The following is a 17750-nucleotide window of genomic DNA, read 5'->3' as shown; positions in this document are numbered from 1 at the left end:
ATAGCCATAACACATGCACACTCAGTTATAAATGCAAATAAAAGGGACGAAAGTGTGAATGTCCAAACTTAAGAACAAGATTTAGGCATTGGAAAAATAGCATTGATTTACGATTAGTCTTAGTGATGGTTGATACGGATTTGGTGAGATGAGGAGGGCTGTTTGCTTGCTGTACCTCCCTGTGACTCTACAATTTTAATGCATCAGTGAGTGATCTTCGATGGAAGAGGTTCAGAGAAAGATGGGAGAGGTGAGGTGGGAGAAGAATAAGTGAAAATGGAGGTAGAGCCTAGGATGCTGGGTCATTAACAGATACAAAACGAGCAGCGCTAATATTAAATGAGCTGGCTAGTATTATACACAAAGCCATTGGTTCCAATTTGTGGACAACAAGAAAGGAAAATTCAGGAGGGTCTTACCTCATTCACTCCTACTCCTCGAGTCAGTGAGCAAACCCCTCCGAAGAACGCCATGCTGCTCATGCTGCTTCTAAACGTGGTGCCTCTGCAAAAACAAATCCAGCAAGCCGGAAACAAAGGCAAATGTTAAATGCAGAGATGGTGGGGGGGGGGGGGGAGAGTAGAAAACAGTCGCTCCACAGAAATAGGCAGGGCTACACAGTACAGCCCATGACAGCCAATCCATGCACAGCCACAGAGTGACATTCATATTCTCTTCTTGACCCCATCTCATCAGCAACACCTCCTTTGCAAATTCACCTACTTTTCCATTAACATATCTACACTGTTCACCCCAAGCACTCTGTGTGGCCACTCAGTCTATACCCTCACTGCTCAAAGGCCTGCACCCCCCTCTCTAGGTGACAGTCTGTGTTAGCTTGGTGTTGCAGTGTCCACCAGGCTGATGCCCAAGCTGGGAGAAAGCTCCCAGCCTCAGAGACATCCAGTCATTCTAGCCTCCCTAGAGCAGGATGTTTGATAGCGTGTGGGAATGGATCCATAGGAGGTGCAGAGTTCAAGTTCCAATGACTTGAACTAACAATTCAGTGATGCACCACTGCAGCAGTAAACAAAGTTAAAATTCAGATTATGAACTAACTTGTGGGGGGGGAAGAGAGGGGGGAAGAGCGGGGAAGAGGGGGGAAGAGGGGGGAAGGGGGGGAAGGGGGAGAGGAGGAAGGGGGAGAGGGGGGAAGGGGGAAGGGGGGGAAGGGGGAAGGGGGGAAGGGGGGAAGGGGGGAAAGGGGGGGAAGGGGGGGAAGGGGGGGAGACATACACACCCCAGGGGCCGACTTGACATCCTCATTATGAATGGATTGTCCTCTGGGGCATCAGCTGGCCCACCACACAGCACCAAGAAGCAAAAAGATCCTCCTTCGCAGTAAAGTAACTACCCACTTCTTGGTACTGATGGGAACCAGCTGCTTTTGAGCGAGAGGTGGGTTCAAATTCACTCCAGTGTCACTAGACACCTTGCAGATTCTACCCCACCACACTTCACACCAAAAACAGGACAGCTGCTAATACAGGGAGGGAGAGGTGACTTCGGGGTTCAGTGTAATGGTAACACAAGCAGAGAGGTAGTTGGTTCATGGGTTAGGATAGGCTCATTGGGAAGGGTGAACTGATTTGAGTTGGGAGAGTGGTCAAGTGCCTTTTTGCAAGGTGGGGCAGATCGAGAGTGGGTGGTTTTCAGTGCAGTGAGGTTGGGGCGGGGAGAGGAAAAACAAAGGATTCCACAGATGAGGCTGCTGGATCGGAGAGGAACACTCCTACACCATTCTGCTCTACAGAGTCTGGCAAAGCCTCATCCTTACAGACAGAGGCCATTTGGCCTATCAGTCTATGCTAACTCAGAGCAATCCCGTCAATCCCTTACCTCACAGTTACCACCACCCACCTACCTTTCCCCTCAACTCCCACCACTCCCTCCCACCCCCCAACATCTAATAATTTGCAGCAGCTAATTAATCTAGCAATCTGCACGTCTTTGAGATGTGGGAGCAGATCAGAGAATCGGCAGGAAACCCAGGCAGTCACACGTGGAAACACCACACAGGCAGTGCCCGAGGTCGGGATTGAACCTGGCTCTCTGGAGCTTGTGGCTGGAACACTGACTATTTCAAATTTGCTACCACGCCCTTCCTTGGCCTATCCTCACTGGCTGAATCAAGGCAGCCTCCCATCTCACAGCTCTCTGAGAAAAGTGTTTCTGTTCGATATCTGTACTGCCACTGAGGCCTCTGAGCTCTGGAGTGTTTCATCTCCCATGCCCTCGCCCAGAGCCTGCACCCTCAAACAATGGTTTGGGGACACCTCACACTACCTCCTCATATACCCTGCTGTTGGGCTCCACTGGCAACAGACTCGGCCAAGTGCCGCAGAGTGATTTAGAGTGGAGAAGGCTACACAGGTTGATAAGGTGGTTATAGTGTGTTGGACGTCATTAAGCAGGGGAGTGAGTTCAAAAGCTGCAAAGTCATGTTGCAAAACTCCTTATTAATCTTTTTTATTGATTTAAAAAGAGCAAATATACAAACGAGGAGAATTATCTCAAATATATACATCAATAATAATACAAACAGAAAGTGAAATAAACATTATCAAGCAAATATGTAATACATAATAAAAAAAGACAACTAATTCTCCTCTTATCAATTCGTAGAGAGAGAAAAAAAACTTTAATGTTGCAAAACTCTATAAAACCCTGGTTAGATCACACTTTAAATTGCGTTCGGTTCTGGTTGCCTCATAGGAATGATGTAGAATTGTTAGAGAGAGTGCAGAGGAGATTTATCAGGCTCCTGCCTGGATTAGAGAGCATGTCTTATGAGGATATGTTGAGCGAGCTAGGGCTTTTCTCTTTGGAGAGAAGGATGACTGGAGGTGACTTGAAAGAGGTGTACAAAATGATAAGAGGCATCATCAAGGAAATAGCCAGAGCCTTTTCCCCCAGGGCAGGACAAGCAAATACAAGCATTCATAATTTTAAGGTGATTGGAGGAAAGTATAGGGATGATGTCAGAAGTAGGTGTGTGGAACATCCTCCAGGGGTGGTGGTAGAGGCAGATACCATTAAATCATAGGACACAGGAGCAGGAGCAGAATTAAGCCATTCAGCCCATCAAGTCTGCTCCGCCATTCCATCATGGCTAATACATCATCCCTCTCAACCCCATTCTCCTGTTTTCTCCTTGTAACTTTTGATGCCCCGCCTAATCAACAACCTATAAATATATCCACTGGCTTGGCCTCCACAGCCACCTGTGGCAATGGCTTCCACAGATTCAGCATTCTCTGGCTAAAGAAATTCCTTCTCATCTCTGTTCCAAAGGAATATCCTTCTATTCTGTGGCTGTGCCCTCTGGTCCTAGACTCCCCCACGACAGGAAACATCCTCTCCACATCCACTCTACCATGGCCTTTCAATTTTTGATAGGTTTCAATGAGATTCCTCCCTCACTATCCTCAAAAGGTACAGGTCCAGATCCATCAAAAGCTCTACATATGTTAACCCTTTCAATCCCAGAATAATTCTCGTGAACCTCCTCTTCTTAGATGAGGGGCCTGACCAGTCTGACTAATGCCTTATAAAGCCTCAGCATCACATCCTTGCTTTTATATTTTATTCCTCTCAAAATGAATGATAACATTGCATTTGCCTTCCTGACCACTGACTCAACCTGCAAGTTAACGTTTAGGTAATCATGCACGAGGACTCCCAAGTTCCTTTGCATCTCTGATTTCTGAATTTTCTCCCTGTTTAGAAAATACTATCTTTATTCCTTCTAGCAAAATGCATGACTGTACACTTCCTACACTATCTTTCACCTGTCACTAATTTGCTCATTCCCTTGATCTATTTAAGTTCTTCTACAGACACCCTGCTTCCTCAACACTATCTACCCCTCCACTTATCTTCGTATTGTCCACAAACGTGGTCACACAAGTCATCAATTTTATCATCCAAAACATTAACATATAATGTGAAAAGAAGCAGTTCCAACATTGACACCTGCGGAACACCACTAGTCACCAGCAGCCAATCAGAAAAGGCCCCCTTTAATCCTACTCTTTGCCTCCAGTCAGCCAAAAGGGGGCATATGTTGGAGCGATTTAAGAAACTTTTAGACAGGAATGATAGAAAAATGGAGGGCTGTGGAGGAGGGAAGGGTTAAATTGATCTCGGAGTAGGTTAAAACGTTGTGAACGCAACATCATGGGCCAAAGTACTTGCACTGTCCTGTACTGCGCTATGTAAGGCACGATGGAAGGGAAAAAAGCACTCACGAGAGCAGTTGGACCGAGTCGGCATGCTCCTTCACAAACTGCTGCCTGTACTTGGAGAAGCTGCGCAGGGTCTTCGCCTGGTCCTGGCCCACGTCAATCCGGTCCTTGTCCGACCACGTCTCCATGGCGACCAGCACCACCCTGGTGTTCAGCTGCTCCTTGAAGATCTGGAAGACAGGAGGACAGGAGCGGTACAGGAGTGGAACACTGGGTAAATGGAGAGTTATCCAATCCGATCAGTGGAGACACAAGGGTAAAGCAGGAGACATACATGGGGGAGGAGACGCTATTAGACAATCCATTCATTTCTCCTTCTTCTTCCACAACAAAATAAAAATCTTTGTTCCTTTGACTGATGGGTGACTAAGGGTGACACTGTATCTACCCATTCCAGATACCCTATTGGGAAACATGCAGAATAAAAGATGTCACATATCACTTTACAGCCAATACTTCTGTGCCCAATGTGCCTACAGCAAGTTCTCACAAACTGCTTTACGGGTTCTGCAATGTTCTCCCAGTAATATGCAGACACTTGATCAAGGCAACACTTTGAAATCATTCTTTGTTCACTACTGTCCTGTGGGAGGGGGCGCAATTCTGATAGACATGATTAGAAACTGCAGCTGCTTTTCCCTTTGGTTAGCTGTCTGGTGTTCATTTTCAAATATCCTGGGAGCATGTGTGGGAGGTTGTTTCTCTCTTTTCCTTTGTTTAAGGCAAGCGGTGCACCTGACCATTAGGAAGGTATGCTCTGTGCATGCTTTTAGCTAAGTATATTCAGCTTCATAGTTTCTGTTACTTGGGGAACATGAATGTTTGGTTGATTTTTTTATTATTGTTTGTAAATGAATGATTAATATACTTATTTGCAGTCAGTGTTTTCTGTCTCACTTGCCAGACCTGTGAACCTGATTCAACGTTACAACTACAAAGGCATGCATGGCTCAATTCATCACTTCATCAAAAATTCCATCCGTCCTGCATTGGATGTGATCTTTTTATATTGGCTGTAAATTGTGCTGGACATCCTGAGAAAGAGAACGTTGCTTTAAAGCCATTTCTTAACCTCAATGACCCAAATGAAATTTTAATCTCAATCCAAATATGATGTTCAACACAGGGTTAGACCCACAAGCAACGCTTAAGCATGAGGAATGATCAGCTGGTTGTGGAAGAGATACAGAAGCCCACACAATCCTCTGTCGTTCCTGCAATGACAGTTTGGTTGCGGATTCCCATTAAATGCAGCCCAGCTCTGGGAATATCAGGATGTGAAACCTGGGGGGGCGTCACGTGATGACGTGGGATTGAGACATGTAAATCTAGCTGTCCCGTAAAAAATTAGCAAAGTACCGTTTAAACAAAACAAAGTTGATAAATACTTTCCGAAAACTATTTATAACTTTGCAAGACTACTTTACGATATGCCTCCTAAACCGCAACAGAAGAAGTCTGTTGTTGCGAAGCCGCCGCGAGATGGGAAGAAAAAAGGGCCTACTGCAGCGATGGAGCCTCGGACTCAGGTTAGATCTCTTTTGGAGGAGATATGTTCTATCTCCGCCATAGAACAGGGAGCAATGGCGGCAGTAGCGGTCTCTCAGAAGAAGGTGCCGGAAATGCGCATGCGCAAAGAAGAACGCATGCGCAAATCGATACAACTCAAACTACAAGAACCGACAGCCACTGCAACTGAAAGTGACTCAGAGTCAGAATCGGATACCGCAGAGAATACAGATGAAGAAGAGGAGGAAGAACTGGAAGAGATTGGAACTAAAGTAGATGATGGAGACATAAGAAAGGCTTTATTGCAATTAACGGCTGAAGTAAGAAAAGTAAGAGCAGAGCTTAGAGACATGAAGATGTGCTATAATAAAGCTATGAAAAGACAGGATAAAATGGATAAGAAGCTTCAGGAGATGGAAAGAAAAATGGAGCATATTAATGATAGAGTGGAAAAAACAGAAAATGATTTGCTTGTCTGGAACACGGAAAGAAATCGACTCTTGGAGAAAGTGGACATGTTGGAAAATTTTAGTAGACGTAATAATATTAAAATTGTTGGTCTTAAAGAAGGTATGGAGGGAGGAAATCCAATAAAATTTTTTCAAAGATGGATCCCGGAAGTTTTGTAAATGAAAGAGGAGGACCGATTAATTGAAATTGAGCAGGCACATAGAGCTCTAAGACCAAAACCACAAGATGACCAATATCCACGAGCAATTTTAATAAAATTCTTAAGATTTCAAGACAAGGAAAGGATTCTACAGGCAGCTGCCCAAGCTGCCAAGAATAGAAAAGGGCCATTGATGATTCAAGGGAACAGAATTTCTTTCTACCCTGACATAAGTTATGAACTTTTGAAGAGAAGGAAGAAATTTAATCCAGTGAAAAAAATCCTATGGGATCACGGTTATCATTTTATATTGCGTTACCCTGCAACCTTTAAGATTTTTTTGACTGGTGGAGAAAAAAGATTTTTTGATGATTACCGGAAAGCGGAGCAGTTTGTGCAAGACTCTCTGAATATTCACCAGGTACAAGAACAAAACCAGGGGAGCGAGATGGATTGAAGAAGAAGACTGGGTCAAAGAATAGACTTGTTGGATTTTTGAAGGCGGATGAATATATAAATATATTACTAATCATATGAGGGAGGGGAAGTAAGGTTAAAATTTGAGGAATACTAGTTGGGAATAGTAACATTAATTTTATATATATATATTTTTTTTTGTTACGGGGGAGCTGGAAGAAGCACTGATCAATTGCTACGCTAATCATGTGTGCAAGCGTGGCTCTAGCCACGACCCGCAAAATGGAGGGGGATAGTGTTGTGTATCCTTTCATTCACAACATTAGTGGGGGGGTATTTTGTTTTTTCTTTTTTTTATATCTCATCTATCTTTTTTTTTCTTTTTGCCTGGATGATTGGGGGGGGGGGAGAACACATAGCAACATGGTGAAGTTCAAAGAGATTCCCCAAGGAACTATGAGAGTTGAGAAGCTAAGTAATGTTTTAGATTGGAGTAACTTTGTTAAAAATAATGACTAATTTATTGAATTTTTTGAGTTTTAATGTTAATGGGCTTAATGGACCAGTGAAAAGAAAAAGAATCTTAACACATATTAAGAAAATGAAGATAGATTCAGCCTTCTTACAGGAAACGCATTTAACAGAAACAGAACATCAGAAATTAAAGAGAAATTGGGTGGGTAGTGTTGTTGTAGCCGGGAGTAGCAATTTTTAAGTCAAAACAAGAATGGGAAACAGATCTGAATATTAATATTGATGAAACAAATTGGTCAAGACTGTGCCTTGACAGTATGACAAATACAATAAATGTTCCACATAGATTAGTATAATATAACTTTTTACACCAATTATATATTACACCACAAAAAATAAATTACTTATAATTTAAGAGATAAATATGTAACATTTTTGAATATTTGGCACCCTTATTTACAAAAGATAGGATGGCATATTTAAGTGCTCCGATAACGATCTTGGTCCCTTGGGGAAAGTAACGAATAAGTATACCAATTTTATTTTGAATTCCATGGAGCATGTGGAAACCTTCCAATACCCAGGCGGCTCTCTTTTTTTTTCTTCTTTCTTTTTAGGTAGGACTTTATATGGGGGGGGAGGGTTAAGGGGAGGGGGAGGGTAGATATTATCTTTTCATGTATTTTTGAAAACTCAATAAAAATTATATTAAAAAAAAAGGATGTGAAACCTACTACGGGACAACTTCAGTCCACTACAGCTATCCAAGACAGAGCAGTCCTCCTGACCGATCCCCCCAGCCACCAAGCTCAAAACTTTTCTCTTAAAACTCTGAAAGGGAAGGAGAGAATGAAGGAACCAGACTCCCCCATTAAATGAAGCCCATCTCCCATCGGGATGTCCCGGGTTCCAAACCATTAATGAAAGCCGCATTGTGCTCAGTGCATGACAGTGGTGAGGGGGAGAAACCAAAAGTTTCTATTTTCTATTCTCCCTACCCATCTCCCACCCCTACATTCTATGCCTGTGTTCAAAGGGAAATTTACAGGGGTTATCCTACAGTCGTCAGGTTCCTAAACCACTGTGGATAACTTCACTCACTGCAACTCTAAACTGATCCACAAACGATGCACTCACTTTCAAAAAGTCTACTTTACAACTCATGGTTCTGGGGTGGGGGGGGTAGGGAGAGTCGGGGGGAGTCGAGGGGGAGGGGGAGAGTTAGGGGGTTGAGTCCGGGGTGAGGGGCAGAGAGAGGGGAGGGGGAGGGGGAGGGGGAGAGGTGGCCAAAGAGGGGATAGAAGAGGTGAGAGGTGGAGCAGGCACAGATGACAGAGGGTAAGATTGATGGCGGCAAAGCAGGTTCCACTTTATTGACGGCTAAAGCTCTGCTGCTTCCTACTAACTACCCCAAACAGCAGAAGGGTGCGAGTAAAGATTAAATATTAGCTTTGTTTGTCACATTTACATTGGAACATCCAGTGAAATGCATTATATGCATCAAATCAATGTCGAAGGAAACCCACAGAGCCTCAAAAACATACAATCTCCTCACAGACACAACGGTAATCAAACCCCAACCACTGACTGCTCCTGCTCCTGCCGTAAAGCGACTACACTAATCACTATTCCACCGTGCCACCTGTTATATCTCTGATGGGCAAGAGGCAGCCTGGTGTTGCCTGAAATCCCTGGTCTTCCTCTGAAGAAATGCAATGACTGTGGATTTCCCAACATGAGTGCAACAGGAAAGCACTGCCACCAACACCCTGTGTCAGTGCCATGATTCCAACCACAAGCAGCAGAAGGACCAAACCTGACATCACTTCTCATTATCTGTACAAAGTTAGCAGAATACTTACAGAGTCCAAAAAGTTAACAACAGACTTGCCGAAGATGTTGGTATGAATCCGGGAGGATTGCCGTTTCTTGTACTGTGGTGGAGAAGCAGAGAACCATTAAATATTGTGGAATGGCAAGTAATACAAAAAGTACTTCACACAAGTGCTCGGCCCCTGCTGACAAAAGAGAAAAAGAAAATTCACCAAGGCTCATTCATCGAAAAGTTAAGATCTGATGGTGATGAAAAACACTGGACAACAAATTCTTTCAAAAGTGTTGAAGGAATTTTTTTTGTTTATGGTAGACCACTTGAAGCTGACACGAATATAATTTCAGACTACTTATATCATGTAAGAATTTGGAGAAGCGAAATTAACTTTTATAGAAAATAATGTGTTTGATTTCATAACAGTGCTGACACCTTGAGATATTTCAACAACACTAAAAATGCTTTGTTGATGATACTTGTTTGTACTCAGTGTCTGAGGCTTCTTGTTTAAGTGTCCAACAATAATCAACCAGATTCCAATTGCCCTGATACTGTTCCCCTATGACTGCAATGTCCTGGTGAAACCTTTCACAATGTTCATCACTGACAATGCCAAAATTTGCTGGGAAGAAGTCTAAATGGGAATGCAGAAAATGAATCTTTTAGTGACATGTTGCACTTCATGGTTTTGTATGCTTGAAGCGTACTGACAACCAGCTGCACGTAGCACAGTGCTCTGCATTTGCCAGGAACAGTTTCCATGTGATTTTCTCTAGTCACACTAGAAATTATTTGAATTGCTTGTCATTGATGACCTGTTTGAATTGTGGACCAACAAAAGTGCCTTCCTTAATCTTGGCATCAGTTACTCTCGAAAGCAGCTGTCTCGAATATCGAAATCCTTCACGGAAATTTATAGCCTTTCTAAAACCTGTCCTTCTATGCAGCGTCCGTCCTGCCTAAGCATGTCCAGGCATGGGCAAGATAGAAAACTTTTTAGCTTACATTATGGGCAACATTTTAATTAACCTGAATTATGAATTGAAATAGCAAATATAGGTGATTTTTTTTAATGGTGTGCAATAGTGTAATTTCGTGGTGATTTTCATGATCAGCGGCCCAAGATCCTTGGAAGTTGGGGGTAAGCAGGTTCTGACAAAACCTCGAAAGTCAATTCAGAATCAGGTTCATTATTATATGTATTGCAGCAACAGTACAATGCAATGCATAACTATACTGTACTACAAACTGTAATAAACATATATTCTAAAAATAAATAAATAGTGCAAAAAGAACAAAAAATATTGTGAGGTAGTGTTCATGGGTTCATTGTTCGTTCAGAAATCTGGCGGCAAGAAGAAGAATCAGTTCCTAAATGTTGCGCGTGTTCCAAAAACATTTGAGTTCAATTGTGTAAATAATTGAAGTAAAACTACCTACAGAGCTACAATATGGGAAGAGAGCAGCGTCTCAGACTAATTCAGACAACTTTTACAAAGGGCTGGGTAGTGCAGGACAACCTGTGCACAAGATTTATCATCCCTGCTCTCCCTCAGGATGAAGGGCTCAGCTGTTCACACACTGAATAATTGAGTTTAAATTTATAAGCAAGTTATTGGCAAAATGAATAATCTGCAGCAACGGGAGCAAAAATTATTGGTCTGTCAACAAAAGAGGGAAAAATACAAAAATATGACAACCTCCAATTTTGCAGGTAGATTTTAATCACGTTTTATCAAAAAGGATTTGCGCCTGATTGGAGGAAGGAATGTCAGTGAGGTGTGACCCATGTGTGTGGGCCGCCCTCTGCTGGTGGAACAGTGAAGGAGCACTTCAAATCACAATCCATAATTTATGACTTCCTCATGAAATTTCTGATTTCAGAAATTTTATTTGCAATTAATGCGGAACATTAATCACAATGGATAAAGTGAGGAAAAATGGTTCACAGTAATATTAGAACAAATTAGTTTTCCACAGATTCACACCAATGTTTAGGTAGTGCGCACACCTCATCATGCCCCTTCCTAGCACAGGCAATCTGGAGAGGTTACCCCAAACTCCTTACAATGACTGATAATTCCTGTTTTGTTTTTAAACCTGCCATATTCTAAAACAACCCTAGGACGGATTCCACCCACCTCCCCCAACAGACCAAAAGTGGTTAGCCTGGCATTGCTTTCTGGTCTATCTGCAAGACGTCAAGGTGAATAAAAATGGAGCTTGTCCAGGAATTCAGGTATACTTGTTCCCAACTTAAACATTCCCTCTTGTGGCTCCAGTATCCCTAGTCAATATTCCAGCCAGCATCAAGCTTCATGTGCTCAGCTCCACACTGTCTGACTCCACTCACTCAGTGGCACCCAGCCCTTGCAGAAACTTTCCGAAATTCTAAGCACTTGAACTGCTGCCCTCAGGTTTTTTTTTAACATCACAAAACAAAGTCCAAGAGAATCTTGCAATTTGTGAACTCACTACCCACTTTCCCCAAGCCCATCACACCATCATTACTTCAACAAAAGAAACTTGCCACCAAATCACTCAAATACTCCTGGAGGGATCTCTAGGCCAAGGGATGGAGCCTCTCCTGATCCTGAGGTTTGTTCCCTCATCCCAATGTCCTAAAGGTGCAACACTCTAATCCCTGCCAAATGTTGACTCCACTGGATGTCTGATACTGGGCCTCTGTCCCAATCCTGGATCAATAAAAGTGAATAAATCTTTATATCCAGTATGTGCATGCATCGTTACTAAGGATGTTCATTTCCACTTTGCAGAATCATTAGGCATCAACTTTTAAGCCACAACATATTGACTTTCTCTCATCTCCAGAAGCTACCTTGACTTAGAATTAGACCTTTGTCTAAGATCCATGCCCGTGCTGGCCCAGGCTCACTACGCTTCTGGCCAATCTCTTGCTATAATCCAGACCACCAAAATGTACCACTTCTATTCTCAATCGCACCACGTCCGTCCCCTTCACCCATGTGTTCAATTGTCTACACTGGGACCCTGGACCATCCACACATCCATTTAAAAATTCTCCCAGGGCCCTCTCATCCTAGTCAGCTTAGCCACCCTCCCAACATATGAGGCCTAGTTCTGGACTCCAACAGGTTATTTCTTTTGATGAGCATTAGAAGACTTTTCGACCTAAAACATTCATTCCCATTCTCTCCTCACAGACATGGCTGGACCTGCTTAGTATTTCCAGCATTTTCTGTATTTTTTTTTTAAATTCTAGACCTCACTGACCTCCTTCGTCCACCCTTCTGATCCTTTCAAATAGACCACACACACACACACACACACATTGTGCCAGGTTGAACTCCTGAGGAGTTTCACCACAGTCAAAGCACCATACAGTGCAAGGTGTGTGCACGTGGTGTGAGTGCACACGTGTGTGTGTGTGTGTGTGTGTGGTGTGGGGGGGGGGAGATGTGGGGGTGTGTATACCAACCATAAGGGCAACACAGTGAAACTGGTAGGACCACTGTCACAGCTCCAGCATCCTGGGTGCCAACCTGAGCCCGGGCACAGTATGGAGTCTGCACATTCTTCCTGCGAATGGGTGGCCTCCAGTCCCTTCCCACATCCCAATGACAAGCAGACTGGGAGGTTGACAGCCTGCTGTAAAGTGCCCCTCGCATGAAAGTGCGTGGCAAAATCTGCAAGGTGGATGGGGGGGGGGGGCGGAGTTGATGGTGAAAGAATAAAAAAGCAAGGACGGGTATACCTTCAGAATAAAATGGAATAATTAGTGTCTGTGACCACTCTGTGTGGCTGAAGGAACTATTTCCATGCTTTATAACTAAGGCTCAGATAAAGTAAACAGGCTGAAAGGAAGGCAGATTAAAAAGTATTGCAGTTCCCACCATCTTGTGGTCGTTTATGATCATGAGTTCCAGGTATTTCACTTCAGAGAAGACATTCCGGCGACGGGCCTGAGGAGGCAGAAATCAAAAGGTTAGCTCATCCATGACATCACTTCCACCCCTACCACAGGAAGTACCCCATCAGCTGGACAAGACACCCCAGAATTCACCAGTCACTGGAAAATAACTCAGTATTTCCCAAAGTGAGATCCATCAAGCTGATTGTCTTCAAATCATGGGGAGTAGAATTGAAACCCACAGTATTAATGCTGAAGTCTGGATTAAAATGCACAATTTGATCTCAAAGCAAATGGAGGCCATATTTTGAAGGTTCATAAGGATGATATTTAAACTAAGAGGACAAGCATATCAGAATAGACTAGACACATAGAGACAGCATCTTCTTCCATGATAGAGACTGAGGGGTGTCCTGGAATATTTAAATTAATGGTAGGCTTCTCTATGATAAAGCAAAAAGCAAGATGCTGGAGGAACTCAGTGGGTCAGGCAGCATCTATAGAGAGAAACGCAGTCATTTAGTGTCATTGCCCTACAACTGGGTTAAGGGTCTCAACCTCCCTCCACAGATCTTTAATCTGATGAAGCCCACCTCTACTGAACCTCCTCATAAATGGCTCTTGTGAGGTGCAAGAATAGAGCTTAATGTAAGTTCTTCCCTGTCACTCTTTTTCAGATATTTATTAACATTTCCATTTGGTTGTTGTCTCAAGAAAATATATCTCTGTTTCCAAACTGAACTCTGCATCAATAAACGGAATTGTTCTGTAATGTGAATCTATCCATGGAATAGTGAAGCCCAATCTGTGCCGGGCTTTTTCCAAGATGTCCTATAGCTGCTGTTATCAAGTTATCCTGAAATCCAGCAGCTCTTCCACCCCCTTATTCCCCGAGGTCCTGTGGCTTTGTTCTCAGGAGCCAAATGCCCAACTTCACATTCATGGGTAATTAAAATGAATTTGCAAGCAATAGTGTGAGTTTATAAACAGCAAATTTTGAAACTATTTGTAAACTTTGAAGTCCAAATTGCATAACTAGAGTCATAGAAAGATACAAACAAGCCCTAAGGCCCATCAAGTCCACAGTATCAATAACCCATTTACACTAGGCCTATATGAATTCTATCTTATTGTTCCCACACCCACATCCATTCTCCCTGCATTCCAACTCTGCCCCTTACCTATACACTGGGGACAGCATTCTGTGACTGATTGGCCTACCATCCTACACATTTTGGGACGTGAGAGGAAACTGAAGCAGCTAGAGAAGGGAGAACGTGCAAACTCCACACAGACAGCACCTGAGGTCAGGAGTGAATCTAGGTCTCTGGCACTGTAAGGTATAGGTGTGGTACTTCGTTGACACCATCAGAATGGTGGTCCTGCCATATTCCAAGGTAAACCCCCTCTCCCACTCCCCCAATTACATTCTATTCCCAATTCCACTTGCTCTGACAGATTCCAATTTTGCGAGGAGCAGGACTCTGAAACCTAGGGAGAACTATTCCCCATCCCTCCCTCCCCAACTCTGCCAGAAACATCACACAAAGGAGACTCAGAGTGACTTAAGGACATGGGGTGGGGAGGACTTACCGCTCTCCTTCTCCTTCGTGGCCGGAACCAGGGAAAGTCCACTAGTCGAGACCAAGGAGCGCTGGCCTTCTTTAGATTGCCTGGAAGAGAATGCAGGAGAGAGGAAGTGACGTACCAGCTTTCCCTGAAAGAATATGACACAATTTTTCATATTGTGTTATATGAGAATGGGGGTGGGGAGGGGAGACTCGGCCAGGAATTGAAACAAGGTTTAAGAAGGTAACAATAGATGGTGAGGTGTGAGGTTGAAATTCCAGAGCTTGGGGCTCACATTGCTAAAAGTGGTGGGACGGTAAGTGAGTCTCCAAAAATTCTCTGGAGCCTAATGGAGGCTAGCATCCTGGACATATTTAAAGATCAGAATTAGGTTTAATAAAGTCATAAGACCGTAAGATATAGGAGCAGAATTAGATCATTTGGCCCATTGAGTCTGCTCCGCTATTTCATCATGGCTGATCCATTTTCCTCTCAACCCCATTTTCCTGCCTTCACCCTGTATCCCTTCATGCCCTGACTAATCAAGAATCTATCAACTTCAGCCTTAATATACCCGATGACTTAGTCTCCACAGTCGCTTGTGCCATTGAATTCCACAGATTCACCACTCTCTGGCTAAGGAAATCCTCCTCCTCTCCGTTCTGAGGCTGCGTCCTCTGGTCTTAGACTCCCCCACCACAGAAAACATCCTCTCCACATCCACTCTATCAAAGCCTTTTAATATTCAATAGGGTTCAATGAGATGCCACCCCTCATTCTTCTGAATTCCAGTGAGTACAGGACCAGAGCCATCAAATGCTACTCATATGATAAGCCTTTCAATCCCGGAATCATTTTCATGAGCCACCTTTAAACCCTCTCCAACATCAATCCATCTTTTCTTAGATAAGGGGGCCAAAATTGCTAACAGTTCTCCAAGTGAAGCCTCACCAGTGCTTTAATAAAGCCTCAACATTACATTCTTGCTTCTATACTCTAGTCCTCTCGAAATGAATGCTGGAATTGCATTTGCCTTCCTTACGCCAACTCAACTTGCAAATTAACCTTTAGGGAATCCTGCACGAGGACTCCCAAGTCCCTTGGCACCTCAGATTTTTGGATTTTCTCTCCATTTAGAAAATAGTCTACCATTTTATTTCAATGCATATCCATACACTTCCCGACATTGTATTCCATCTGCCACTTCTTTGCCCATTCTTCTAATCTGTCTAAGTCCTTCTGTGGCCTCTCTGCTTCCTGCCCCTCCACCTATCTTCATATCATCCGCAAACTTGGCCACAAAGCCATCAATTCCATCATCCAAATCATTGACGTATAATGTAAAAAGAAGCAGTCTCAACACAGATCCATGTGGAACTCCACAAGTCACTGGCAGCCAACGAGAAAAGGTTCCTTTTATTCCCACTCTTTGCCTCCTGTCAATCAGCCAATCTTTATCCTTGCCAGAATCTTTTCTGAAATATCATGGGCTCTTAATTTGTTAAGCAGTCCAATGAGTGGCACCTTGTCAAAAGCCTTCTGAAAAATCACTGACAAACTGACATATTGTATGTTGTAAAATTTGTCGTGCAGCAGTAGTGCAGCACAATACATAAAGCAAACTATAAATTACATTACAAAGTGTAGTGGAATCCAGTTCACTGGGACACTTTGACTGTGCCTCAACGAGCAACAGCTGATCAACAGGAGCAATTTCTTTACAGTGAATCTGTGGAATTCATTGCCACAGACAGCTGCGGAGGCCAAGTGATTGGGTGGAGGTTGTTGATTAGTAAGGGCATCAAAGGTTATGGAGAGAATTCAGGAGAATGGGGTTGAGAGGGGAAAATAAATCAGGCATGATTGAATGACAGTGCAGACTCGATGGGCCAAATGGCCTCATTCTGCTCCTATGTGTTATGGTCTCAGAGGTACACAAAGTGTTTCAACAATAAATAATGTGGGGAGAAATACAAGGAGCAGAGGAAGGCAAAAAATCCAATCTGATTTCTATTAATAATTCTGTAATTATCAATTCTGTAATTGTGTTTTTTTTCAAGCAGCACAAATTTGCAAACTTTAACCACACTTGAATATACAGAATTTGTAGGGTCTTGATTCATTGCACGGCACAACCAGTGGATCAAACAGACTGCTCAGGTATTGAATGATCCGACTGCGACCTTTCTCTATTATCTAGGGGAGTGTGATAATGAGGTGTGGAGAAGAATCTGTAGCAGCGAGCAAAGATAGCAAAAAAACAGGACAGCTCAACTGGAATTACTCATGTGTGGAAGCTTGTCCTTCAATCCTACTGGCATCTGACGAATCGTGTGTGGCCTTGACAAATTCTCCTGAAACAAATCCAAAACAACATCCCTTCGTCAGCCATGATAATGTCAAAGGAACATCACTTTACCACACTAGTAGATCTGGTGATTCCAGTTTCTCCCTGTATGCCAGACCCTCCAATTCCGGGGTGGGATTTGAAGCACTGTAACTATATTCAGTTTAGTTCAGACTGAAGATCACTCAGTTCCAACCACGTATAATGAACTCAAGCCAAAAGCGATAGCACCAAAATCCTTCTCTTTCATATTTCCTTGGTAGACAGCGTATCGGTCACATCCCACCTTCACTTACTTCCTTGAAACCTACTCTCTCTCTCATACGCTTCAGCAATACACAGAAGTTAGTTAACCTACCATTATATGGAACACAGAAAACTACAGCCCAGTACAGGTCATTCGGCCCACAATGTGGTGCTGACCTTTTAACCTACTCGAACATCAATCCAAATCTTCCCTCCTATATAGCCCTCTATTTTCTATAATCTATGTGCTTATCTAAGTTTCCTAAATCTCCCTAATATATCTCCCTCTACCACTATCCCTGGCAGGACTTCCCACACACTCAACACTGTGTAAAAAAAAATACCCATGATATTGTCCCCCCCAACCATACTTTCCTCCAAAAACCTTAAAATTATGCCCCCTGGTATTAGCCATTTTCACCCTCAGCAAACGTATCTGGCTATTCACTCAATCTATGCCTCTTATCATGTTGTACACCTCTATCAAGTCACTTCTCATCCTCCTTTCGCTCCAAAGAGAAAAACCCTAACTCGCTCAACCTTTCCTCATAAGACATTCTCTCTAATCCAGGTAGCATCAAGGTAAAGTTCCTCGGCACACTCTCTAA

At 43.3% G+C, this 17750-nt stretch overlaps 1 protein-coding gene across 8 annotated transcripts in view; it reads right to left on the bottom strand.

The window, feature by feature from the left end:
* LOC134348376 (disintegrin and metalloproteinase domain-containing protein 23-like) overlaps window positions 1-17750 on the bottom strand; it is a 169278-nt gene that overhangs the window by 64147 nt on the left and 87381 nt on the right. For 7 of the 8 annotated variants that reach the window (XM_063051641.1, XM_063051635.1, XM_063051638.1 and 4 more), the window contains exons 7-12: window positions 16825-16903; window positions 14574-14653; window positions 12964-13032; window positions 9120-9191; window positions 4251-4417; window positions 420-504 (exon numbers count right to left, since the gene is read on the bottom strand). In XM_063051641.1, the coding sequence (XP_062907711.1) occupies window positions 420-504; window positions 4251-4417; window positions 9120-9191; window positions 12964-13032; window positions 14574-14653; window positions 16825-16903 (552 nt within the window). The remainder of the gene's footprint in view (window positions 1-419; window positions 505-4250; window positions 4418-9119; window positions 9192-12963; window positions 13033-14573; window positions 14654-16824; window positions 16904-17750) is intronic. The other variant, XM_063051636.1, reaches the window with a different exon arrangement.

The sequence above is a fragment of the Mobula hypostoma genome, chromosome 6, assembly GCF_963921235.1.
Source record: "Mobula hypostoma chromosome 6, sMobHyp1.1, whole genome shotgun sequence".
In the NCBI taxonomy this organism is placed as follows: domain Eukaryota; kingdom Metazoa; phylum Chordata; class Chondrichthyes; order Myliobatiformes; family Myliobatidae; genus Mobula; species Mobula hypostoma.
This window is presented reverse-complemented; position numbering and strand designations above follow the sequence as displayed.